The sequence below is a fragment of the Malania oleifera genome, chromosome 13 (assembly GCF_029873635.1).
Source record: "Malania oleifera isolate guangnan ecotype guangnan chromosome 13, ASM2987363v1, whole genome shotgun sequence".
Taxonomy (NCBI): domain Eukaryota; kingdom Viridiplantae; phylum Streptophyta; class Magnoliopsida; order Santalales; family Ximeniaceae; genus Malania; species Malania oleifera.
The window spans coordinates 73,997,106-74,023,245 of record NC_080429.1 but is presented as its reverse complement, the minus strand read 5'-3'; the positions used below and the strand labels follow the sequence as shown (position 1 = coordinate 74,023,245).

The window sequence follows — 26,140 nt, the reverse complement described above, 5'->3', positions numbered from 1 at the left end:
TGTGTTTCTTATGTTCATATTGATTCTGATGCTCGTAGTAAACTTGATGCAAAGTCCAAAATATGCTATTTCATTGGCTATGGTGATGAAAAATTTGGCCATCGGTTTTGGGATGAACAAAACAGGAAAATCATTAGAAGTAGAAATGTGATATTTAATGAACAAGTTATGTACAAGGACAGGTCAACTATAGTGTCAGACATCACAGCGATAGATCAGAAGAGATCTGAGTTTGTTAACTTAGATGAGTTGACTGAAAGTACTATTCAGGAAAGGGGTGAAGATGATAAGGAGAATGTAGAATCACAGGCAAATCATAATACACCTGTAGTTGCGGTCCGTAGATCTTTCAGGACCATTAGACCTCCACAGCATTATTCACTTGCTTTAAATTATCTTCTGCTAACTGATGGTGGTGAGCCAGAGTGTTATGATGAAACCTTACAGGATAAAAGTTCAAGCAAGTGGGAGTTATCCATGAAGGATGAGATGAACTCCTTGTTGGGGAATTTGACATGGGAACTAACTGAATTGCCAGTAGGGAAGAAGGCTTTGCACAACAAGTGGGTATATATAATAAAGAACGAACATGATGGTAGCAAGCGCTACAAAGCCAGATTAGTTGTCAAAGGGTTTCAGCAAAAGGAAGGCATTGACTTAACAGAAATATTTTCTCCAGTTGTGAAGATGTTGACAATTAGACTAGTCCTGCGAATGGTGGCTGCAGAAAATCTACATCTTGAGCAGTTAGATGTGAAAACGGCATTCCTTCATGGTGACTTGGAGGAAGACATCTACATAATTCGGCTAGAAGGGTTCATTGTCCAGGGACAAGAGAATTTAGTTTGCAAACTTAGAAAGAGCTTGTATGGTCTAAAACAAGCTCCAAGACAGTGGTATAAGAAATTTGATAGTTTTATGCATAAAATTTGGTTCAAGAGATGTGAAGCTGATCACTGTTGTTATGTTAAGTTCTTTGACAATTCTTATATCATTTTACTGTTATATGTGGATGATATGGTTATTGCAGGGTCTAGCATTGAGGAGATTAATAATCTGAAGAAGCAATTGTCAAAACAGTTTGCAATGAAGGATTTGGGAGCTGCAAAACAAATCCTTGGAATGAGAATCATTAGAGACAAGACTAATGGTACATTGAAGCTTTCACAGTTAGAGTATGTGAAGAAAATTCTCAACAGATTCAACATGAATGAAACTAAACTAGTGAGCATACCCTTGGGTAGTCATTTCAAACTGAGCAAGGAACAATCACTGAAGACAGAAGAAGAAAGGGACCAATATGAGCAAGGTGCCCTATGCCTCAACTATTGGCAGCTTGATGTATGCTATGGTGTGTACAAGGCCAGACCAGACATTGCACATGCAGTGGGAGTTGTGAGCAGATTCTTGAGTAGGCCAGGAAAGGGTGTTACTATTGAGAAGTTGAAGCTGTGTGTAGTTTCAGTTGGTCTTCTAGCTTGAGGACAGGAGGATGAGTTGCAGGGATGAGGGATTGTTCATTTGGAAGATTGCAGTCGATATTGGTGATTGAACTAGTCTCCAAGTGGGAGATTTGTTGGGCTTTTGTGGAGCCTAGTTACGTTAAATCTGGATAATGACCCGACCTTTCTTTAATGAGAGATTTTTATCCTAAGGCTTAGTCCATGGAGTGAAGGCTTGGGCCGTCCCAAGTCGTACTCGTGGTGGTCCGGGGGCAAAAATTTTTTTGGGCCCATTTTGTAGCCCGTTTGGAACCCTGTTTGCAGCATATAAAATCATTATTTTCGGGTGATTAGAGTTAAGCAGTCGCACTTCGCGAGAGAGCAAGAGAGAGAGCATTGTACCGCCGCACTCTCTGTATTTTCTTCTTGATAATAGTGAAATCCCTGCAACTCCATAGATGTAGGTAAAATTGCTGAACCACGTAAATACTGTCTTGTGCATGTGATTGATTTTTCTTTGGCGTGTATTCTTTCTCTATTTTGTTTCTCACAAGTTTCAGGAATTTTTCTTAATTCCCCACACACAATATGATTGTATATTCTTGCGAGAAGACCATCCACTTTGCACATTTATGATTCAGTTTCTTTTGAGGGTTTAAATGACTTATAGCTTCATGATATGAATGTAAAACAAACTCTGTGAATTGGGTAACAGCACCATAATTTTAAGGTTTGGACAATAGCACGGAATTCCAGATCATAGTTGGGGTATTTCTGTCATGTCCCATTAAGTTTCTTGCTCAAATAAGAAATTGAATGCCCTTTGACTCAGAACAGCTCCAATCCCCATTTTTAGATCCATCACAGTCCTTTTGAAGTCTGGTAAAGCAAGGACAGGAGCTCGTGTCATTAATTCCTTAACCAGTAAGCTCTCTTCTCCCCTGGGAGCACAGCAATAAGTCTTGCTTTTAAGATGCTCTGCAATTGGTTCCATGATAGTACTGAAATTGTTGACGAATCTTCTGTAAAATGTGGCAAACCTATGAAAGCTTCTAATTTCAATCAATGAATTTGGGGTAGGCCACTTTATAATTGCTTGGACTTTACTTGGATTCACTTCTAGACCATAGGTGGAGATGGAAAATCCAATAAATGTCAATCTGTCAACCTTGGATATGCAGTTCTTCATATTTGCATACATCTGATTTTGCTTCAAAGCTTGCAAACAATCCTCAAGTGTCTGATATGAGCCTCAGGATCCTTGCTTTAAATTAGTATATTATCAAACTAGACAGCCACAAACTTTCCAAAAAAAGATCCAAGCATCTGGTTCAGAGGCCTCATAAAAGTGCTAGGTGCATTGAAAAGCACTAATGGCACTACAAGCCATTCGTAAAGGGCCATCCTTCGTTTTGAATGCTGTCTTCCATTCATCCCTTTCCCAAATCTGAAATTGGTGGTAGCCACTTTCAAATCCAATTTAGAAAACACCTTTGTGCCTCATAACACATCCAGCATATCATCAATTCTAGGTATAGCTGTGTAAAGAACCTGTACTTGATTGTTAGTTTGCTGACTGCTGTCCTGTCTGCATTCGCCATGTTCCATTTTTCTTTGTTTTAAGTAAAGCATACGGACTTAAACTTTATTGAACCAAGCACTTTGTTAACAGCTCCGAGATTTGTTTGTGCAACTCTTCATGCTCTTTTTGACTCATTCAATAATATGGGAAGTTTGGTAAAACTTCTCAGGTACCTAGTCAATGTGGTGTTGTATTTCTCTCAATGTTGGTAATCCATTTGGCAATCCAACCAGCATAACTTCCTGGAATTCTGCCCGCATCTGATTCACATGTTCTGGAGTTAAATGAGAATGGATTTCTAGCAACTTGAGCAGCATATAAACAAACTGCACATTACTTGCTTCCTTCAATAAAATCCTTCCTGCCCAAAGTGAACCAGAACATCCAGCCTCCCTTTTGACTGCAGCATCTTCATTCATTGGTTTTAGCACCTTCTTTTTACCATCGAAAAACAGAAAGAATAGGTGTTCGTATCACAATGATGAGCAGTCTATATTGCCATGGCTAACCAAGTAAGATGTGGCTAGCATCCATTGGCTTCGCATCATACTGAAGTGAATCTTTAATTGAATTGTGAATGGAAAAACCTACCAATCATCTTAAAGACACACGCACCTCATTTTGATTGTGAACCAAAGGATGCGATAGGGTCGTGGGTGTTTCTCAGTCTTGGGTTTCAACTTGTCCACCATTTCTTGTGCTACTAGATTCTTACTGATGGTGCTATTGACTACGAAGTTGCAAAGATTCCCCCCTGATGAGCAGCATGTGCAAAAAATGTTCTTTTGTAGCCAATCTTCACCATTTGTGGCTTGAAGAGCAAGCATGGACCTTTTAACAACCACAATTTTGCCTACTTCATCACCATCAATCCCTTCTTCTTCTAAGTTAGCTTCATACCCAGTACAAGTCTCATACTGAGCCTCATTTTCACCAATACCTTTTGGGTTTTCTGAAAAACTGACTTGTCCTGTGTGCTTGCTTTTTTGGGCATTCATTTCATCAATATCTAAGTTTTGAACACCTGTAGCTGTTAATAGTGTTCTGGCCCTGTGGCTTATAAGACTAATTTCTGTGACTAGCCTCTGTGTGGACTTGGTTCTGCCTTTGTGTTTTAATTTGAGGCTGCTTCAGGAAGAAACTGCCACCCATGGATCATGCCCGAACATCTTCAAAGTATTCCAGGTCATACAAGCTTCAACCTTCAAAGCAAGATGATGAGCATCACTATGAAAGGTTGCTGCAAAGTTACTTGATCATGAATTGCGAGTCGAAGACCATTGATGTATTGGCTTACCTTCTGAGCTTCTGTTTCAGCAAGATTACTCATTTGTATCAATTGATGAAATTCCTGTGTTTAGTCTTTCACACTCTTCCCATGCTGCCTAAGATTTTGCATTTTCTAGTTCAAAGCTTGCTCATAGTCCCATGGTAGGAATTCTACCTCGAGCTTCTCCTTCATTTTATTCTGTTGCTTGACCAACCTTTTGCCTTTAAATTCATGATAATTTTGCTAATGCCTCCACTAAGTAGAAGCAGATCCTCTCAAATTTTCAGCCACCAGCTTGATTCTCTAATCTTCTGGAACGTCTTTGTACTCAAAGCAGCTCTATATGATGCCCACCCAGTCTAGGGGTGCATCAGATCTCATGTCGCCATCAAATTCTGTGATGAGGATCTGAACATCATATTCTTCAGAGTTTTGAAGAGCTCATACAATCCGTTTCTCCCAGTTTTCAAGCCTTCCATTGAGCTAAACATGCCTTCTAAGTCCAGCATGACTTCCATTGCTGGAATCGTCACTTCCATCATCAGAAAACTGGTCGGATTCATCGTCAACTTCTCTTGTTCATGATCCTGTTTCCTTCCATTAGCTTGATTACTTGTGTGAAGATTGAAGGACAAATGCCATAAGGTTTCGAATTTTCAAATTTACTCTTGAAGATCATGAGAGATTTTAACAATTGCATAAATACTAGCTCTTAGGCCGTGGTTTGCTCTTCTGCTCCTTGAAGCTATCTAAAAATTATCCAAAAAAGAGCCTGCTTTGATACCAATTTGATGCAGTGTGCGTGAAGGAAAGAAACCGCTGATTCTTTCAGGATTGGATAACTACAGGGAGATATGGTGACAAAAGATCGTCTCCTGCTGAAACTCCGCAGTGGAGGCTATGGAAGGAGCCATTGGGTGAAATCCTCAACCCACACTTCCAGATCTGAGGAAAACTCTCAGCAGATCAAAATTGATGAGCAAAAATTAAAGGGACAATTTTGTACTGTCTCTTCATTATCTGGGCTAATGTACATACGAGTACATGACAACTTTGGGCATTAAATGTGCCTAGCAAGTGACTGTTGCTGACTATGGATTGGCTTCTCTGGAAAAGGACCTCATATAACTTTGGAACTGGACTCATAAATGAACTTTGTAAATAATAAACTTGGACTTAGGAAATACTACACATGATTGGACCATAATGACACCTAAATAACAGTAAACTGATAACTAACAATCTTCGCTATGCTTTTATTGGGGCGGCAGTATTGCATCATCCAACTAGTTTACACAACAGAAATTCGATGTATGCGCACACACACAGGCTATATCATAGCAAGCAAACCTTATCATCCTTACAAGGCCAATAGTCATAGCAAATAAATTTACCATATACCTAAAAAGTAATATGCAGCTATGAAAAGCAAAGAGAACATGTGTTGCTATATATATATATATATATATATATTAACCGATAAACAACTTACAAATCTGTTCCTATTAGGATTCAATTACATACATGTTTCTATCCTTTTCCATAAGAAATTCCATTTTTTATCCAAAATCCTTAGATGAATAATGAAAATTAAGAACACTTGATTATCAAAATTTTCAATTTATTTTGGTGTTCCTTTGAATTTCTGTATTTTCCTGACTTTTCCTGAATTTTCTTGATTTTCTGCAGAGTTTTCTCTCTCCTTCTGGGCTCCTCCCTCCCCCCCCCCTCTCTCTCTCTCTCTCTCTCTAGAGTTAGAGTTTACAGAAAAAATTAGCAGGTACCATGCATTGCTGCTAGTATGATATAGCTGGAACATATTAGGATTTGGGACAGCAGCAACTTGCAGCAAGTGAAGTCTGCAGCCCAGTGCCTGCTAATAGCTTAAACTTTTAAGTAAAGTGGTAATCTAACATAAATTAAATAAAACTTCAATGTCTCTTAACACTTGTTTGAGTGCCATTTTTTATTGACAACTTTCATCACATAACATTTAATTAATAGGTGCATTTGAGGAGGGTGAAGGTTTTGTTTTCCACCATTTCGCTTCCAGTGATTTTAACCTATTAAATAATGATTATTTTTAATATAGAGCATCAGGACCCCTTTCCCATATCTGTACAAATAGGTTAGAGTGTCTAGGGTTGGGCCAGGAGGGTGGTTTTCAATTATAGTTCCATACCTGTTTATTTATTTGGGAGCATTTTCAGATAAAGAAAGAACAAGAGTCGAAGAAATGGTGATGATTCAAATCAAGATTTCTCTGGTACTGGTACCCTTTCAATTGGCTAGAATCTGATACTTGAACAAGTATTTTATCCAGATTTATCTTATAAACTCTATTAGGAATCACTACATAGGTTTATATTGCATCTTTCAATCTTTCTGTAACTTTGTGGTAAAAACAAAATTATTTTGAATATGCTGTTTTGATAAAATGTTGAGAAAAATAAAGACTTTTTTTTTGTGATTAATAGAAGAAGAACTTCATTGACAGAAAGAAGAAAACATTACAAAGAGCGGGGGATCAGATATCCTCCTAAAAATGCAAAAGATAATTAGAACAAGATCCCCTCCAATCTCTCTGAAGATCAGACAACAAACACCCCTGGGAAAAAAGAATACGAAAAAACCGAAGGAGCAAGCTTATAAAACCAACACTATCCTGTAAAAGACACAAAGGGGTTGTTTTGCCATTTAAAATCCTTGCATTCCTTTCGATCCAAAAGATCCCCAGAAGAGCAAAGACAGTGCATCTCCATAAGACCAGCCTTTCATACTCCCAAAATCTCTATACTGATCTAACAAGAAAGTGTGAACAGTCCAAGAAAGCATAAAAAACTCATAAAAAACAGAAAACAGGTAGACTAAAAGCTACACAGCCACCCAACAGTGATGAAACAAATTGTCAGTAGTTTCACTGGACTCGAAACACATAAAGCAGATATACAGACTGATAGCCAAGGCCTTCACACCTACAACAAACCATTGGTATGAAGACTCTTAAGAGCGGTAGCCCACATGAAAGACCTGATTTGAGAGGAACCTTTGCCTTCAAGATGAAATTATTCAAGGGGAGAGAAGAAGGATTTGGGAATTTCATGAGCTGATAGAAAAAAGATTTTGTGGAAAAAAAAAAACCATAAATATACCCTATCCAAATACTCAAATCATTTCTCACTTGAGGAGTGAAAGACACTCTAATCAAAATGGTCGGGAATTAAAGAAATTGGTTTATAACTTTTTATGCGTTTGAATTTCTTAACTCATTGCAAGTGTAGAGCAAGGTATTGGAAGGGGGTTTTCCCATTGTGCGATTGACATTATGTAAAACTGCACTTGGAGAGGTCTCGTTTGGGCAATTCAGCATGATACTAAACTGCAAGTGCAGAATTGTTATTTGTGGTCGTAGTGTGAGCTGTATGAGATTGGTATGTGGGGATTTAGTTTGAGAGTGAGCGATGAAAGTTTGTAAACACTTTTGTTAATAATAGCAGATCGATTTTCTGTAGATCGAGGATGTAGGCCAAGTGAAAGGGCTGAACTGCATTAGATTTTGTGTGTTCTCAAGTGTGCTTGATCATGTACTTCCACCGCCCCAACCAAGGTCTTAAATTTTGATTTCAACTCAAATTTTAAAGCTCCAAAATACAGAAATTTCGACACAAATTTTTATTTCAATGTTAATTTCAATTTCAATTTGAAAAAATAAAGGAAATCAATATTAAAGCATGGAATTCTTTTATGAAACCTTGGAAATGATTAATAGACATATTAATGTAAGTTCTAGGACTTATATACTACAAGTTTAATATATCTATGTTGTGTATGAGGTGGAAAAATTGTAATATAATATGTGTATCAAACATTTTTTTGAGATAATGTGCATTAAACATATTTAGTTAATACAAATGAAATTCATAAATCATTAAATATACAAATGATGATAATTTAGACATGAATGGTTAAATAAAATGTTGTTGTGACTTGTAAGCTTATTTTTCATATAACTTTAGAAGCCCTCATAATAATATTTTGTTTCGATAAAATAAATTAAGAGAGAAGTTTCACTTCACTCCTAAATCTTTTATTTGAATTCCAAAGAAATTTCATTCTATAGTAAAAATTTTGAAAAGTTTTGCTAAAATTTTGAGATTTCGATAAATTTCGGATGATTCTTTGAGATTTCGATGAAAATCATGTAAGACGGAAATCGACTGCCACTTGAGGGTGAAGGAAATTGGAAAATTTGACAATTTTGTGGAAATTTAAGGCCTTGGTCGCGACAATAACGAATAGAGAAGATCTACATTTATTATCCTTGTTTGGCCTAGGACACAGCAGAGTTGCAACCGCCCAAATCAACTGAAAGTCATTTATTTATGGTAACATATAGGAATGAGTATCTGATACAAATTTGAGATGCTTTGTAAGTCATGAAATGCAAAATGGTGTAGATTATCAAAAGTGAACAACTGAAAATATACATATTTTTCTGTTAACAGTTGTCTTCATGTTCGGAATTACCTTACTTCTCTGTTGGGTTTGTTTCTCTTGTATTTTTCTGAATGATTAGTTAAGTGGTTTATCTGTCTTTGAGGTTTTCATAAAGCATATCTCTGTGCATTTGGACAGCAAGTCATGCATTTGGGTTTTGACTGGGACACCACTGACATGAGCATTATGTTACTTGCAAAGTTGGCAAAGCCACTGATGGGAACTGCTCGGATTGTGATAAACAGCCTCCATGTCAAGGGTGATGTATGTAAAGCAGCTTTCTTTCTCCAGTTTGTTTTTTTATTTTATTACTGCAGTCATGCCTAATGTACCCAACCACCAATGAAATCTTCTCCTCTCTTGTTATTTCTTTTATTATTACTATTATTAATAATTTTTTTGATAGTTGGTTAGCTGTGGTGATTTTGTGTTTAGGATTTGTAGGCTTAATATATGCATTTTTGTGTTTTCATTTGCAAGTCTTGGAAAATAAAATTTTTTTCATAAAGTGCTATTGCATGATTTTGAGTCTACCTTGGATTCACACCCAAAATTGTATGCTTTAAAAAATTTTAATGCATTATATTTTGTGTGTGGTTTCTACTAATTGTAGGGTGTGACTTAGAAAATTGCCTATGTGAAATAAGTTTGCTGAAAAAAAAAAAAAAAAAACAAAACGCAAACGTGTACTGCACCTGTGTAACACAAATTCTTTGTATACACAGTTGATCCCAAGCCCGGATAAAAGAGAGGGTTGTGTTAGGTAGCTGACCGCTAACGTAAAACTTTGTTAGATCTTATAATCATGAATTCTTACCAATTCACCTAGATTAAGGTAACAGACTAGGTCAATATAAAAAGGAGAGGGTTAATAAGTTAGCACAAGAAATTAAGATAAGATTAACAACTTGGAATATAGGGACTCTTAGGGGAAAAAGTATGGAAATAGTGGAAATAATGTTTAGAAGGAAAATTAACTTATTCTACCTTCAAGAGATGAAATGGGTAGGAGAGAAAGCTAGAGAAATTGAAAAATCAGGATTTAAATTTTGGTACAGTTGTAAAGAGAAACATAAAAACAGAGTTTGTATTATTGTAGATAGAGACCTAAAAGATAATATAGTAGATGTTAAAAGAAGAGGGGATAGGATCATTAAAATCAAGATAGTTTTAGGCCTATTAGTGCGCGTATGCTCCCCAAATAGGTTCAGTAAAAAATCTAAAAAGACACTTTTGGGAAGACATGGATGGTATTTTACAAGGGATACCAATGTTTGAAAAGACATTCATAGGAGCTAATTTGAATGGTCACATTGGCAAGGATAATATAGGATATAAGAAGATACATGGAGGCCATGGATATGGAGATAAAAATGAGGCCAGTGATACAATCTTAGATTTTGTCATGTCTTACGATTTGGTTATACTAAATACTTGCTTTATAAGAAGATAAGAACACTTAATAACTTTTAAGAGTGGGTACAATAAAAGCCGAATAGATTTCTTCTTAACTAAGAATGGGGACCGTCTATCTTGTAAGGATTGTAAAGTTATTCCAGGTGAAAGTTTGGCTACACAACATAGAGTCTTAGTATTAGATATACATATTAAAAAATGGAAGAGGAGGAGTAGCATAAATCAACACGCGAGGACTAGAAGGTGGAACTTGAAGAGAGATAATGTAGTAAATTCAAAGATAAAATGAACAAAGAGTGTGATTGGATAGTAGGGGATAAGGTTGATGCAAATACTATTTGGAATAAAATGGCAAATTCTATTGTAAGGATAACAAAAGAGGTTTTAGATGAGTCCAAAGGAAGATATTTGGGTAGTGGAGAGTCCCCTTTAGCAGCTCTGCATCAATTAGAAATGATAAATGTCTCCTTGCATGGTGACGTTGAGGGAGGAGGTCTGTATGGAGCATCCACCTGGGTTTGTTGCTCAGGGGGAGTTAGGGTTAGTGTGTCAGCTCAAAAAGGCTCTATATGGTTTAAAGTAGTCTCCCAGAGCATGGTTTGGTAGTTTCAGTGTTGTAGTACTTGAGTTTGGTATTTTACGGTGTGTTGTGGATCATTCTATGTTTTATCCTCATACTTCATCGGATAGGATTCTTCTTGTTGTTTATGTGGATGATATTGTTATTACAGGTGATGATGATAAAGGTATTTAAAGTCTCAAACTTTTTCCACAAACTAAGTTTCAGACCAAAGATTTGGGACCATTGAAATACTTATTGGGTATAGAAGTATCTAGATCTCATATTGGAACTGATTTGTCATAGAGGAAGTATATTTTTGATCTGTTGGATGAAAATAGATTGTTGGGATCTAAATCGGTTGACACCCATGGATCATAACAACAAGTTAGTACCTGATGTGGGTGATTTGCTACCTAATCCTAGACAACACCGGAGACTTGTAGGAAAGTTGAATTACTTTTGCAACAAGTGTTGTGAGTCAATTTCTATATTCTCCAAGGAAAGTCATTGGGATGTAGTAATTCACATCTTGAGATATGTCAAAGGTGCACTCGGGAGAGGTCTTTTATATTGTAATTAGGGTCACACTTATATACATGGATATACAGATGCAGATTGGGATGGATCTCCTTCCGACCAGAGATCCACAACCGGGTACTATATCTTGGTTGGTGGTAATTTGGTTTCTTGGAAGAGTAAGAAACAAATTATGGTGGCAAGGTCAAGTGCTGAATTAGAATATAGAGCTATGACTCACACTGCTTGAGAACGATTCTAGCTGAAAAACATGTTGGAAGAATTGGGTATTTCTCAGCCTATGAAGTTGATGTGTGACAATCAAGTTGCTCTTCATATTGCCTCCAACCCGGTCTTTCATGAGCGGACAAAGCACATTTAAGTTGATTGCCACTTTGTTTAGAAGAAACTTGTGTAGAAGCTCATTACTACCGCTTATGTGAAGTCGGATATGCAGCTTGCTGATTTGTTTACCAAAGCATTGTGGGGTGCTTGTTGTAAAATTCATTTGTAACAATGTGGGAGCATATGACATTTATGCTCCAGCTTGGGAGGGAGCCTTAGAGGTTATTTATGTCGTTTATTATTATTATTATTATTATTATTATTATTATTATTAAGTGTGTTAGTATGTTAATTAGCGAGAGTTAGTAATGGTATTATTGTCATTAGAATGTATATAATATTTATTATAATTACAGGGAGAGACCTATCTTCAAGTTAGGTCATTCATTTTAATCAAATCTTAAAATCTAGCAAACTCAATTTGCTCAAATACTTGCTTTTTTTCTATTAACATCTCCAAACACCTTTATTCTTCCTTTAACACCTATTTAATTCCTCTTAGCTTCTTCGTAAACCTAAAACCTTCTTGAACAACAACATCACAATTACTCCCAAGTCTCCTCCGCTAAATTATAAAAACCATGACAATTCATCAATGTATTCTCAAAAAAAAAAAAAAGTAGGGCTCCATCTAACCTTTCTAGTCTCCAACCCAACAAGAAAATGATCAAAAATATGTCTAGCTAGAATCTCGAGTAAGATGAGGAAACTGATCCTCCCATTCATCAGCCAAAAAAGAAAGTGATCTAACTAACTAGCTACCGCTCTTTTCCCCCAGCTGATCAAGTAAACAAAGAATTCTGCAACGTGTCTCTCTTAGACCACACCGGCACACTCCATAACGAAGCTGTAAAAAAACTGCATGCTAGATGAGAACTCCCACTACCTCTTTTTCCATTGCGAATATTACCATATTAAAGTCACTCCCAGTCACCATTCTAGGATAGCAGAATCCATACACAACACCAATTTCTCCCAAAACTGGGATCTAATTGTAGGTCTGGAAGGACCATAAGCCGAAGTAAACCACCACTGTCCCCTTTCCCCCACCCCCAACAACATTGGGAAGGGAAAAAAGCCCCTAATACAGTCCACCCTATTTGCCACTCATTCCAAAATGACCAAAATATGTCCAGATGCCCCTTCTTTTTTTGTGATAAGAAAAGAATAAATTTTATTAAAGAGAAGAGTAAGTACAAAAAAGGAGCATAAGAAATCTTCATCATAAAAACATAAGAGCAAACATCTGGACACACCGAATTCTCTCCAAAAGTTCCAAATAATTTATTCCACACCCTCCATGGAAGGAACAATGAAGAAACAATTGAGAGACAGATTCTGAAATATTGAAACATAAAGAACAAAATTCTGGAGTTAAAGCCTTGAAATGCTTAGAGTAGCCCAATCTTTATCTCCGTATGGCCAGATTTCTCTAATAATAACACCATCAACACATTCTGACCTTGTTTCCTGTAAAAGTAAAATATAAATCTCATAAGAGCCTTCAGACACCAATTCCTGGACCAAACCCCCCTTTTTCTACAATCTCATAGCCCTCTAACATTAGAACTCATTAACCTCATATTTTAACAATCATACCCCATTTACTGATTTCTTCCCTTCAACACCCCTCCCCAAGGAGCCCACCAATAGTTTATTGAGAATGCTTAATTTTTCAACATTTCCTGGACTCTTTTTCTTTCTGTCATGGGTTTTAGGTGAAACAGTAATTTTAACCTCCTTCCCTAAAGTGCTCACGATTTGGATCTCGATTGTTTTTTCACCCCCTAAAGGACAAAATGGCAATTTCCTTTCCCCATAGCTCCCTGCTGCTGGCAGAAAGAAATATATGATAAATTAGGCACACTACCTAGAATGGGAAGAATGCCTTTCAAAGGCTTAGAAACCCTTTTTGACATGTCCTCAAGGAGATGACTTGAGATTTACCCAAGACACTCAGGACTAACCTCAAGACAGCATAAGAAGAATCTGAATTAATAGGAATAATTGCCAAACTTCCTCAACTACAACAGTTTTAAGATCTGCAGCTTCATTCAAATGGAAAACGCTAGTATGTACATTCTCAGATTTCCTCAGAGAGTCCAATGTCACCCAGTCTCCATCTATCTCCCTCCACCCCCCTCCCCTGCGCTTATTCAATAAATAATTCACATTCCACCAATTTTAGACTCTCATATTATCATACTTATCTTACTCACCTTATTCCTGGGATGAAGGAGAATTAAGCTCATCATCTGTGAACACCACCTCCTTTCCTTTTACGACTATCACATCCTTTACTTTTCCCTTGTATTGTGTAGTTTCATCATCCTTGATTGTTATATTAGCCTGAGCCGAAGGTTCAAAGCTGCCCCTATCATTATCTGAAACTTCCTATGCGCACCCCCTTGACGCGAAAGTATTATCAGCAATTCATCAGTGGATCAGACAGAACACTTCGGCAACTATGGTTAAATATAGTGCTAACCATGGCTGAACTATCATGTGAAGAAGCCTGAGAAGAATATTAAGAGCCATCCTTGGTGATCCTTTGGATTCTAGCATATGCTTGATTCTTAGATGATATGGATTCACAGGCAATAATCTAATTGCAGATGGGTTGAAGCTCTGGACTCAACCCAACCAAAAACTTGGTAGTTAAGAACTCTGCCCTTGCCACTTAATCATCTCAATGTCATAACTAATTGGTTAGGTAGATGTTGAGTTCCTCCCACATATCCTTCAGAGTGCTATAATACTCACTAATGTACCCACCTTCTTGGCCATATTTGAAAACCTTCTCATGTAGGTCAAAACTACGAGTTTGGTTTTTATCTCGTAGAAGGTTTAGATCATCTCATTTCAGCCTTGGATGTTCTATAAAACATCATATTTGCAGCAATTCATGGATCCATGCTATTTCACCACCACACAAGCAGTATGCCATTCTTTTTCATCCAATCTGGAGATGGAGGAGAATGCAGCAAATATTTGGACTTCTCTTTTGTGTTAAATGTACATACGCTCACTGCCTGAGACCACAAAAGGTAGTTGGAGGATCCAACCAATTTGATGGCTTTGATCTGTACATTAATGGTATCAGTTGAAGCTCTCTCTGTAGATACTGTCAAATCCACCCACAATATGCTACAATAAAATGCACACCAGTGTTGGGAATGAACAACACAGCAACACTGCAAAATCAGGCAGCTCACACAAGCACAGATAGAACTTCAAAACTTCAAAGAGGGTTGCTCTGACCATGGAACTAAGATATAGTATGCTATGAGGAAGTACTTGACCATATGGAAGTAGGCAGACCATAACAAGCATCGTTGGCACTTGATAAACAACCTGGCAGCACAACAGCTACAGGTATGATGGCTGGCAGCAACTAGAAGCGATAGCCAGCAAGAACAGAGAAAAAAGTCATTGAGAACCAGTCAAAACCACCAGCAACTGATACAAGATTGCAGCAATCAATCATGAACAAACAGCATCATCAGGCCACAGAAGAAGTACATTAATGCAGTGGAACAGAAGAAACCTGAGCAAGAAACAGACTTATTATGTATACAAGTGACTGGATTGTGTTAGCAATGAGGAGGCATCAGATGATGAGCAGCCACCTACTGTACTAGTTTTGCACTATTCTTCGCCAGGGTGCAAGGAAACCTGACCCGAGGCCGTCTTTTAAGCTGAACAAGTTCTAGTGTGCTACCAGGAAGTTTAGTAATCTGTGCATGCTCTTGCGTTCACCAAGGGCGAAATTAATTTGATCTCAAATCATATTTCTTGCTAGTTAGGTTTACAGCCCTTTGGGACCCACATGATACTGGTATCTGATCACTGCATAGGATTTGTGGGGATCCTATGTGGAGGAATGTAATGTTGAGAGAAGTTATCTTCCAATTACATTGTTATGGTTGTGACTTGCATATTTATTATATGGAGATCATGGCAGTTCTAGTGTTGTTTAATTTATGATGGTCATGAAACTACAGTGAACATCAAGGTTGGGTCCTCCTGTTATGAGTTACCCTCTCAACCATTACCACAGAAGCCAAGACCCCTTGAGAATGTTGAGTTTGTGTTCCTTTTACAAAGCCCTCCAGTTAACCAGCATTATTGGCTGAACTTCTCAAAGGTGGGAGAGAATGATGGCGGATGGAATAGCCTAGTCTAGAAGCCCCTTCATTTACACAAACATCTTAATTATAGTTTATTTGATTTATTTTTGTTTCATTTTATTTATTTTAGGCAAGTATGCCTTCTTAAATTTAGGAATGTATTTGCCATATTTGTAAGAGTTGTAAACACATAGGGTTTGGTTTTTTTAATTGAAATTGTTGAATTTGAGTTTGGGTTTTACCCATTTGTCCATGTATGTGCCTGCACCACTGGGCTATGTATTCGTTTTGGGATCTTATGTGATTTCATGGTTGTAAAAAACAGCCCATTGTGACATTCTCTATAGCAGAAACCAAGTATGTTGCTGCAACATCATGTGATTGTCAAGCAGTTTGGCTTCGAAACATTTTGGAAGAATTGAACTTTCAACAAGCCTATCCAACAAGAATTTTTTTGTGACAATACTGCAGCTGTAGCACATGATATCTTGCTGTATGTCTAAGCAGCAAGCACTGAAGAGTTAATGACTTCCTATGTGATCTGCTAAAGGACGTCATTGAACTTGAGCATCACAAAAGTGCTGAAGCCACTGCAGGCAGATGCATTCACTGAGTTGCGGAAGAGTATGTAGTCTAGAGAGTTGAACAAAAGGGAGAGATTTAAAAGATAAATTAAACTAGAAGTATGTAATTGAGTTCATTTAAGTACTAAATTAAACTAGAAGTAGGTAATTGAGTTCATTTAAGTACCTAGAAGTTTAATCCTATTAGGAATAGAAAAGTTGTAAAGGTCAACCTTACTGGTATATAACTACATGTATGGGATTGGTTTTTATGAAGTAATTTCAATTCTTTGCTCTAGATTTTGTTGTGATGTATTTATTGCTCTAATGCTAAGGCCTTAGGAAACTGAAGCTTCTTAGGATCTTATTCTTTTAAGTGAATTTTTCATTTCACCAATTTACCATCTATTTCTTCGTTTTCTTCTCTCTGTCTTTGTCTCTGTGTCCGAGCATGTTTATGTGACTTCTCAGATGGCTTAATCATTTAAGATTCCTTATGTCACTTCAGGATATTTGACCCAATTTTCTTGGATATTGTTTTTTTTTTCCTAAATGTATTCTGATTCTTGAATCTCTTATCCCTCTCCTAACTACAATGTCATATCAACACAAATGATGTTTTTTAGTAGCTGTTAAGCTATCACTTAAGCTGTTAGGAAGTGAGTAACAATGTCCATCAAATTAACACCATATTCCTGTACATGTGTCTTTGTGGAGAAGTGAACTATTGAAGAGCCAGTCAATCTAAAAGCTTAAGCAGGTCAATAAGTTCCCTAATTTAATTTTTATCCTTTTAGAGGCACATGAGATTATTTGACGTTGGAACTGTGGAGAAAACTGAATCCCACTACTTAGCTTATGCTAAAATTTGTTTGTAAAAATGGAGACGACCAAGATTCAACCTTAGGACCTTTAAGGTCAATAAACCCATGATACCATATAGAGGAATTACTCAACCTAAAAGCTTTGGCTGCTAGGTGAGAGCCCAAGAATAGATTTTATTGTCTAACATGAACAGACCAACTATGATTGTCTTTAGGAATATTTACAAGTGATTATAATGCTATGCTCTCAAGCAATTTTGAGCCTAGCAAGTGACGAGGTTGGATAGCAGTGGGGAAGGCGTGTGTTTATATTGGATTTTATTGGGGGACATTACAGAAATGAGTTTGCATTGATATGTAAATTATAGCTTTAAGCTCAATAAAACTCGCCAGTACTGCAAGTATATTTTATCAAGCAAAGGTGTTAATGGAAACTAGTTTAAAACCATCAAATAGCCAGGAAGTATGCAGCCAGACTAAACTAGAACTTTATACCTTGTAATATTTGGTGTTTTAAAGTTTGCAAGGCTCTATTTTTGCAAGAAAATGTCCAAAGTAAACATTGATATTACAGTTAAGGGTGGGATGTTAGTCAGGGGTGTAGTATCCTCTTCATTATTCTCTTATTTACCATAAATAGAGGCCTGAAGGTGAAGATTGATTTTGAAATGTGGTGCTTTTTGTTTTTTATTCCTATGTTTCATTGGTGTTGATTGCTTGTGAAAACTTTCGACTAATGAAATGATACTCTCTTATGTTATACGTGATTTCTCCTATCTTAGAAGTTTGAACTTTGAAGTCTTCATTTTCAGCAGCAGTGCCTCTCATGTGTCATTTTTGCAGATGAGATTTCTGATAGTAACGCATCACTTCTTTTCGAACTGTTATTTATCTATGTTTTGCGTTTTACAGCTTCTCTTAATGCCAATTCTGGATGGGAAAGCAATTTTGTACTCATTTGTGTCTGCTCCCGAGGTAAGAATTGGTGTGGCATTTGGGAGTGGTGGAAGCCAGACACTTCCTGCAACAGAACTGCCAGGTGTTTCTTCTTGGCTGGTGCGTTTGCAAGCTGATCATATTTGAAAGTTGTAAAAAACACATAAAAATTTAATAAAGATGGGTTTTGTTTTTGTAGCAATGCAAGACATTTAATAATTGTTCATCTTGATGGAACTTATTTCCTTTATTTTCATGGAAGGATATCTTTTGAAAATGTGGAAAAACAAGGCTGATTGAGGAATCTTTATTCATTTCATACTATGCTCTACACCCATAGTTATGCATGCCTGTTTGCTGATGTGCTCATTTTCCTTATCTTACTTCCTGCAAAAGAAACAAGTTTTCAGTTGTCTTGTTGCACATTTAGACCCTCATCAATATTTTATTAGCTTGTGAAAGCCAATACTTTATATTGATAATATCTTCTTTTTATTCACACAGGTTAAACTTTTCACTGAAACCTTAGTTAAGACAATGGTGGAACCTCGCCGCCGTTGCTATTCTTTGCCATCTGTGGAGTTAAGAAAAAAGGCTGTTGGAGGTATTATTTATGTGACAGTTTTTTCAGCAAACAGACTTTCAAGGAGCAGCTTGAGAGGAAGCCCTCCTAGAAAGCAACAAAGTTATACTACAGATGGTTCTTCAGAACACCTTAATGGTAGAGATCTACAGACATTTGTGGAGGTTGAACTTGAAGAACTAACAAGGAGAACGGATGTCAAACCAGGATCAAGCCCCAGATGGGACTCGACATTTAATATGGTTTTACATGAAGATACAGGAACTCTTCGATTCCACCTTTATGAATGTACCCCAGGCAGTGTAAAGTATGACTACCTAGCAAGTTGTGAAATTAAGGTAACTTGATAGCCAATGCCATGGTTATGTATGTGTAACCATTTCTAGGTGGTGCAATTAAAATGCTTTTTATGTTTTATGTGTCAACTGTCACCACAAATTGTGGCAGATAAATTTATTCTTTTTTATGTTTGGCAGTCTGGATTAGAATGCGATTTGGCCAAAAATGTGCTAAGATGTGTCATCATAAATGATCAAAATAGTACAAGTTTAACTCCGGTGAAGCCCATCCTTTATATATCGTAATATAACTATTGCTTGCCATCACTTTTATCATTTTAATTCTGAAATTGTCAATTTTATTAGAAATGTATCACTTCATAAATTTCACATTCCGTGGGAATGTGGTGTCATCAAGTTCATGTAAAAAGCCAGATTAATGACACTTAAAAGACAATTTTTTTTTTTTTAGCAATGTGTCTCACAATTTACTTTTCTTAGTTCTTAATCTCGCTTTGCATCTGCTAATGTGAATTTGTATTCCTCCTGAGCAGATGAAATATGTAGCAGATGATTCCACAATGTTTTGGGCAATAGGACCTGAATCCAGTGTAATAGCCAAGCATGCAGAGTTTTGTGGAAAAGAAATTGAACTGGTTCTTCCATTTGAAGGACTTGGTTTAGGAGAGGTACAATCTTCACTGTTCCCTTACATATATGTGTGATAAGCTACCAACTTGACCCCAAAAGCATAAGCTGTTACGGAATGGACCAACAATGTGGGTCATTCGAACACCCTCCAATGCCTCTGAGCTACCACTTGAAAAAAAAAAAAAAGGGTGGTGGGGGGGGGCGCCTTAAAGCTACTAGCGAATGGACGTGCAATTTATATAATCCTAACAATTTATACTTGCATCAATGTATTTGCTTTATCTGATGCAACATAGCATGCCATTTCATGAAACTATTTCTTGATCATGGTTGTGAGCTTTGAGCCCTTATTTTTTTGCTTTAGTGATTGATAAATTCACTAGGAATATCCAAAACGAGATTCCTTGGTGATGAGCTCGCTAGGAATATCCAAAACGAGATTCCTTGGTGTATGTTGTTTGCAAAATATATCGTCTTGATTGATTAAAGTAGGACTAGATTAGAATCTAAGTTAGAACTTTTGAGAACCACGTTAGAGTTTAAAGGTTTTAGGATAAGTAGAAATAAGAAAAAATATATGAAGTGTAATTTCAATAATGCATATTGGAGATAAAGATTAAACTTGATAATCAAGGAATTAATTGCACCAATAGATTTCAATATCTTGGATCCATTATGCAAGCAGAAGGAGAAGTCGAAGAGGATGTAATACATAGAGTTAAAGGATGGATAAAATAGAAGAGTGCTTTAGGCGTGTTGTGTATTGTAAAATACCCTTAAAATTAAAAGAAAAAGTTCTATAAGATGACTACAAGGCCAGCCATGCTTTATAAATTAGGATATTGGCCAACTAAGAAACAACATATACAAAAATTTAAAGTTGCCAAAATGCGAATGTTAAGGTGGATGAGTGGTATAATATTAAAAGATAAATTAAGAAATGAACATACACGTAATAAACTAGGTATAGGCAGTGGTTGAAGACGTGATAGGGAGGGGCAGCTTAGATGATTATGGCATTTGAAACGCAAGCCGAGCAGTGCACATGTAAGGAGGAGTGAGGTGGTTATTGTTTCTAATAGTAAAAAAGGTAGGGTTGGACCTAAAATAACCTACATTGAGGTAGTGAGGAAGGCCTTAATTGCTCTTAAGCTAGCAGAGGACAATGCCTTTGATTGGGTGAATTGGCAAAAAAGGATTCATGTAGCCGACCCCTCCTATTGGGACTTAAGACTCGTTGTTGTTTTTTGCTATTGGTTGTGAGCTCAAGTTGATCTAGGATGTTTTGGTTTTGGCCCATTATAAAAATTAAAAGAAAAAAAAAACATTCTATTTGTTGGGAAAATAGCCAAAGATATCTGCAACTGAAAAAAAAAAAACTGAAATTGAGAAATCAATAGCTGATGAGGCTCAAGTGTCCTAAATGTACCATCTTGAAGGAAAGCATTCATTATACTTCTGCATCACAGTAGCACAGATTTGATTGGTCTTGACTTTGAACAGTGTCATCAAGAAGAGATATAGATCATTTTTCAGAATTGCTTACTAATAACAAAGATGAAGAATTCTCTTTTCTTGGTTTTCTCAATCTGAAAAAATCATGCATACTCAATGAGGTTCAAGTGTTTATCTTCACATTTTTTCTAGAACAGATAGCAGTTCCATGATAGTTTCATGTATTTTGCATTACTAGAAGGTGCACCTTCAATATTAATTTTTTATTTTATTTCAAATAAATTTTGCAGTTGAAAGTGAAACTTGTGTTGAAAGAATGGCAGTTCTCCGATGGTTCACATAGCTTGAACAACTCTCATTTGCGCTCACGGAATCCACTCAATGGATCATCAAACATTGTGGCAAAAACCGGAAGGAGGATTAACGTAATCATTGTAGAAGGCAAGGATCTTATCCCAAGAGAAAAGGCAGGAAAGTGCAACCACTATGTCAAACTACAGTATGGGAAGGTAGGTCCTTTTTCTTTCACGATACAAAAATTGTATTACTTTTCAGCTTCCAGTTGCAACCTTTTCTGGACAAAATATTTATTCTGAATTCACCCAGTGATACATTTAACTTTTGGTTTTCAGTATTAAAAAACTTTGTTACTTGTTCATTGGGTTAAGTTTCTGCATTATCCTGATAATGCTGATATTTTATTTTCAGACTCTTCAGAGAACGAGGACTGTCTCTAATGCTTCAAATCCTTTCTGGAATCAGAAGTTTGAATTTGATGAGGTAGGGGGTGGTGAATATCTAAAGATAAAATGCTATAGTGAAGAGACTTTTGGAGATGACAATGCTGGCTCTGCTAGAGTAAATCTGGAAGGACTGGTTGAAGGGTTAGCAAGGGATGTTTGCGTCCCCCTTGAAAAAGTGAATACTGGAGAACTGAGGCTGCAAATAGAGGCAGTGAAAATTGACGACCATGATGTATCAAGGGTATGTTTTCGATTCCTGATCAGAAAGTCTACAACAGAGAACTAATAAAAGAAAGCACAAAATTAAGTCCCAGCCTATAATTTTGAAGCATTAAGTTTGTGGTCTGTGCTTTTGTATGCATACATATCCACGCCCTTGCTGTGACATTTTAGGCCCAGCCTTCCAATGTAGAATGGATTTAGGTTTTAGCCTAGCTGAGCTTGGTCTTGAAGGCAAATGGTATCATAACTAAAACAAACCCTCTTTTTTGATGGCCCCTTCTAAACTTGAAAGAACCTGGTCTGAGCTTCATTTTGAGCGTTCAATCTTTGAATGGAACTGGACGAGGCCTGCATTAAATAGGGGTTGGCAAGGAAAACCAAAAGGCCCATCTGAACTGTAAAATTAAACCAAACTGAACTGAATCAAAAAATTGGTTAACCATTTGTTTGATTCAATTTTTAATTTTTTGTTTTTTTCATTATCAGTTTGGTTTCAACAATCTCAATAACCACGGTTAAGCAAACCAAAACAATTTCTTATAAATATTTTAAATATTTATTCTATAAATACAGATTATATATATGTATATATATATCGATTTTTTTTGAAATATTTACATTTAATTCTTTTTTTTTTGGGCATGAAAAATGTAATTTTTGAGCTAATTGATTCAGTTTGGTTCAATCTTTTTGCTGAACTGAAAATTCGGTTTGATTAGCATTAGTTAACGGAACCATGCCCGCCCTACTATTGAGTACCCTGGCAAGCGACCCTATTTGCAAACCAAATACCTCCTAATTGTTTGCTTGTGATTGTTGATGATGATCTTGTTCAATAGCATAACCTTAAAATTTCACAGTTTCCAAATTTTGGTGGTTCTGCAGGGTTCAGCTGCAGGCTCAGGTAATGGTTGGATTGAACTTGTTCTCATTGAGGCAAGAGACCTTATTGCTGCTGATCTCAGGGGAACTAGTGATCCATATGTGAGGGTACAATATGGAAATTTGAAAAGAAGAACAAAGGTTAGATACATTGCGTTTAATGTAACATGTTAATTGCTCTGACCTAGAGTATTCTTTTTTGTAGTTTCATGGTTCTTTTCAGCATGCCATGGTCAAATTTATTCTATAGTTTAGTAATTGGTACTGTTAAAACGTGTTGAGATTATATATGCCATCTTAATCATTAGTTTATTACCAATTGTTCTTTGATTTATTGGAAACAAATTGGGTATCAGGCTCTTGCCGTGCACAAGCAGTCATATTTGGCACATTGTATAACGTTGTAGAACCACTATGGAATTGGTTGCACTTTGTCGATTTTCAGTGCCAAATGTCACCACTTGAATGATGTTGAACCATTAGATTTGAGTAATATTTTTGTTTTTGCCCTTCCTGATATGGCATTGTGTGCATACAGCATACCAATGGTAGGACTGGCTTCTTACCTTCCATTATATGCACGACATGCGGGAAATATAACCAATATTATCGTAGGGCCCATTAGTTGCTATTGACTATCGATATTATGCCCACAGTTAACCTGAAAGTAAATATTTTTAACAAATGTAAGCAAATTATATGTTCCATTTTCTTTTGCTATGTTATTTACTAATCTAATTATTTTATTTCTGTGTTTTAACCTTCATCCTAGGTAATGTATAAAACACTGAATCCACAGTGGAATCAGACCTTAGAGTTCCCTGATGATGGCAGTCCCTTGTTGCTGCACGTGAAAGACCACAATGCTGTATTACCCACTTCAAGCATTGGTGATTGTGTTGTAGAATATCAGAGATTGCCCCCAAACCATATGTCCGACAAGTGGATACCCCTACAAGGTGTGAAAAGGGGGGAGATTCATATTCAAGTTACGAGAAAAGTTCCAGAAACACTGAAGAGATCTAGTTTGGATTCAGAATCATCGTTAACTAAGGCACGTCAGATTTCCAGCCAGGTGAGAGAGTCTTGTCTGTTTTGGAAATTTATCTCCCGTCTTGCTTGTGACATAACTCTTAAGGCATCCCAAAATATTTTTCTTTTTCATTCTCTCTGACATGCCTTTATTTTTATAAAGATCAGTGATTAGAAAAGCTCTAAAAGTTAAGTGCAGATTTAAAAAAAAAAAAAGCACTTGAAGACCTGACGAGATGACTAGTCTTATCTTTTCCCTTCTGACATTTCTTTGAACTAATGCTCTTTATGAGTTTGACTCTTTTTTCTTGTTAGAATACCACTTTACCTAAAAGTTTAAGCTATTAGGATGTGGGTCAACAATGCATATCAGACCTTAACACTCCCCCCGCACGTACAGCCCAACAGCACATGGAGAGATTAACAAACAATAAAAAAAACATTCTAGGGAATACAATAAAATTTTTGAACACTACATAATAAATGCAGGCAACGAGACTAGAACCTACAACCTCTTGGTAACGAGCTCTGATACCATATTAGAATACTACTTTACCTAAATGCTTAAGATGTTAGGTTTTGGGACAACAATGTGCATCAAGTTTAAACATTTCTCTTGATTTTCCTTCCCTAGAAGTCACTGAATGATCCCAAAACTCATTCTAACCAACCTCATCTCCGCAATATCACCGAGTCATACACTATTTTTGCCCCAAGTAATCTTTTATTTGTACCATATTGCTTGTCTAAGAAAAGGGAATGTATATGTTTTTTCCTCTTCACAATCTATCAATGAACTGCTGATTTTTTTGCATTGGAGCATCTTAAATTCTTTATCATGTCTGACACATCTTGTTCAAAATGACTTTATTAGATGAAACAAATGATGATCAAATTTCAATCTTTAATTGAGGATAGCAACGTTGAAGAACTCTCGACAACCTTAAGTGAGCTGGAAAGCCTCGAGGATATACAAGATGAGTACATTGTACAGCTTGAGACTGAGCAAATGCTCTTAGTTAACAAGATAAATGAGCTTGGTCAGGAAATCTTTAACTCGTCACCTTCATCAAAGAGAAGATGTTCGAGCAGCCTTTCACAATGAGTGTAGACTCACTTTGTTTTTTTTAGCACTTGATATAGTTTACTTGCACGAACCGTTATTAAGGACAAATCCGGTTTCGCTATTATTTAGACAAGATTTGCTACTAATTACGACAAATTTGGTTCTCCAATCATTAAGTTGTCATATTGTATCATTTAATCATTTTGTCCAAGTGTATATGGGTTTTCTGTTGTATTCTTTTCTTATTGGGCTTATATTGATTACTATTATTTTGATTTAGAAAAATTGAGATTAATTTTGATTAAAAGAGAATGTTGTTTTGCTCAATATATAGAGTTGTGGTCATGAAGGTTTATTGAGTTATAGGCATCTTCCTTTTTATTTTTTCTTTCTTTCTTTATTTATTTATTATTTTGTTATTTTGTTATTTTTTATTTTGTATGTGTGGGTGCGGGGTTGTGGATACAGAAGTTATGATGGTTTGGGGCTCTAATTGGGTTATACATCTAACTCTGCAAAGGCTAGATGCTCTCTCCTTTCTTATATGTATTTCAAAAGAGGGTCCCCCTATTGAAAAGCCACGCACATAAAGAAGGAAATGAAGCCCTAATTCATGTTTCTAGTTCTAGCAAACAGATCTCACTGCACTATTCTATGCATCAATGGCTTGGATAGATAACGGATAAACTTGATTTAAATAGTTATGATTGTAGATTCTAGAAATTATAGCATAATATTTAACATGTATTTAATCTATAGCTGTTGGAACTAGAAATTTAATTCATTTGAAAATATTTTTTTCTTGACTAGTGAAAAATTAAAACTCAGTTTTTAACCTCAACTAGTTTGGCCGCTGACCACCCATAGCACAACTTGTTTGTCTTGGATGACATAGGGTATTGCAACATGTTCTAGAATCTAGTTGATGACACAACTAAAAATAGATATTTTCTATTTTCTATTCACAACACCCCATATCCGTTATTTTCTATCAATCTCTAATTTTGATCTTTCTTCCCAATATGATATTATTGTGCAAATATAAGCCAAAATTTTGTTATGGTTCAATTTTGGCCAGTAATAAATACTCCGGCTTTGCAATATTGATCACAATTGTATATATATCATTACTATGAAAGTTCCCA

At 36.4% G+C, this 26,140-nt stretch overlaps 1 protein-coding gene across 1 annotated transcript in view; it reads left to right on the top strand.

Annotated features, from left to right (window-relative positions):
- Window positions 1–25,322, top strand: part of LOC131146688 (synaptotagmin-5) — a 54,033-nt gene extending 28,711 nt beyond the window's left edge. The window contains exons 6-14 of the mRNA XM_058096436.1: window positions 8,930–9,055; window positions 18,060–18,203; window positions 18,588–19,004; window positions 19,499–19,633; window positions 21,341–21,559; window positions 21,759–22,034; window positions 22,901–23,038; window positions 23,670–23,972; window positions 24,804–25,322. Coding sequence (XP_057952419.1) covers window positions 8,930–9,055; window positions 18,060–18,203; window positions 18,588–19,004; window positions 19,499–19,633; window positions 21,341–21,559; window positions 21,759–22,034; window positions 22,901–23,038; window positions 23,670–23,972; window positions 24,804–25,034 — 1,989 coding nt within the window. The 3' untranslated portion in view covers window positions 25,035–25,322. The remainder of the gene's footprint in view (window positions 1–8,929; window positions 9,056–18,059; window positions 18,204–18,587; window positions 19,005–19,498; window positions 19,634–21,340; window positions 21,560–21,758; window positions 22,035–22,900; window positions 23,039–23,669; window positions 23,973–24,803) is intronic.
- Window positions 25,323–26,140: the final 818 nt, after the last annotated feature.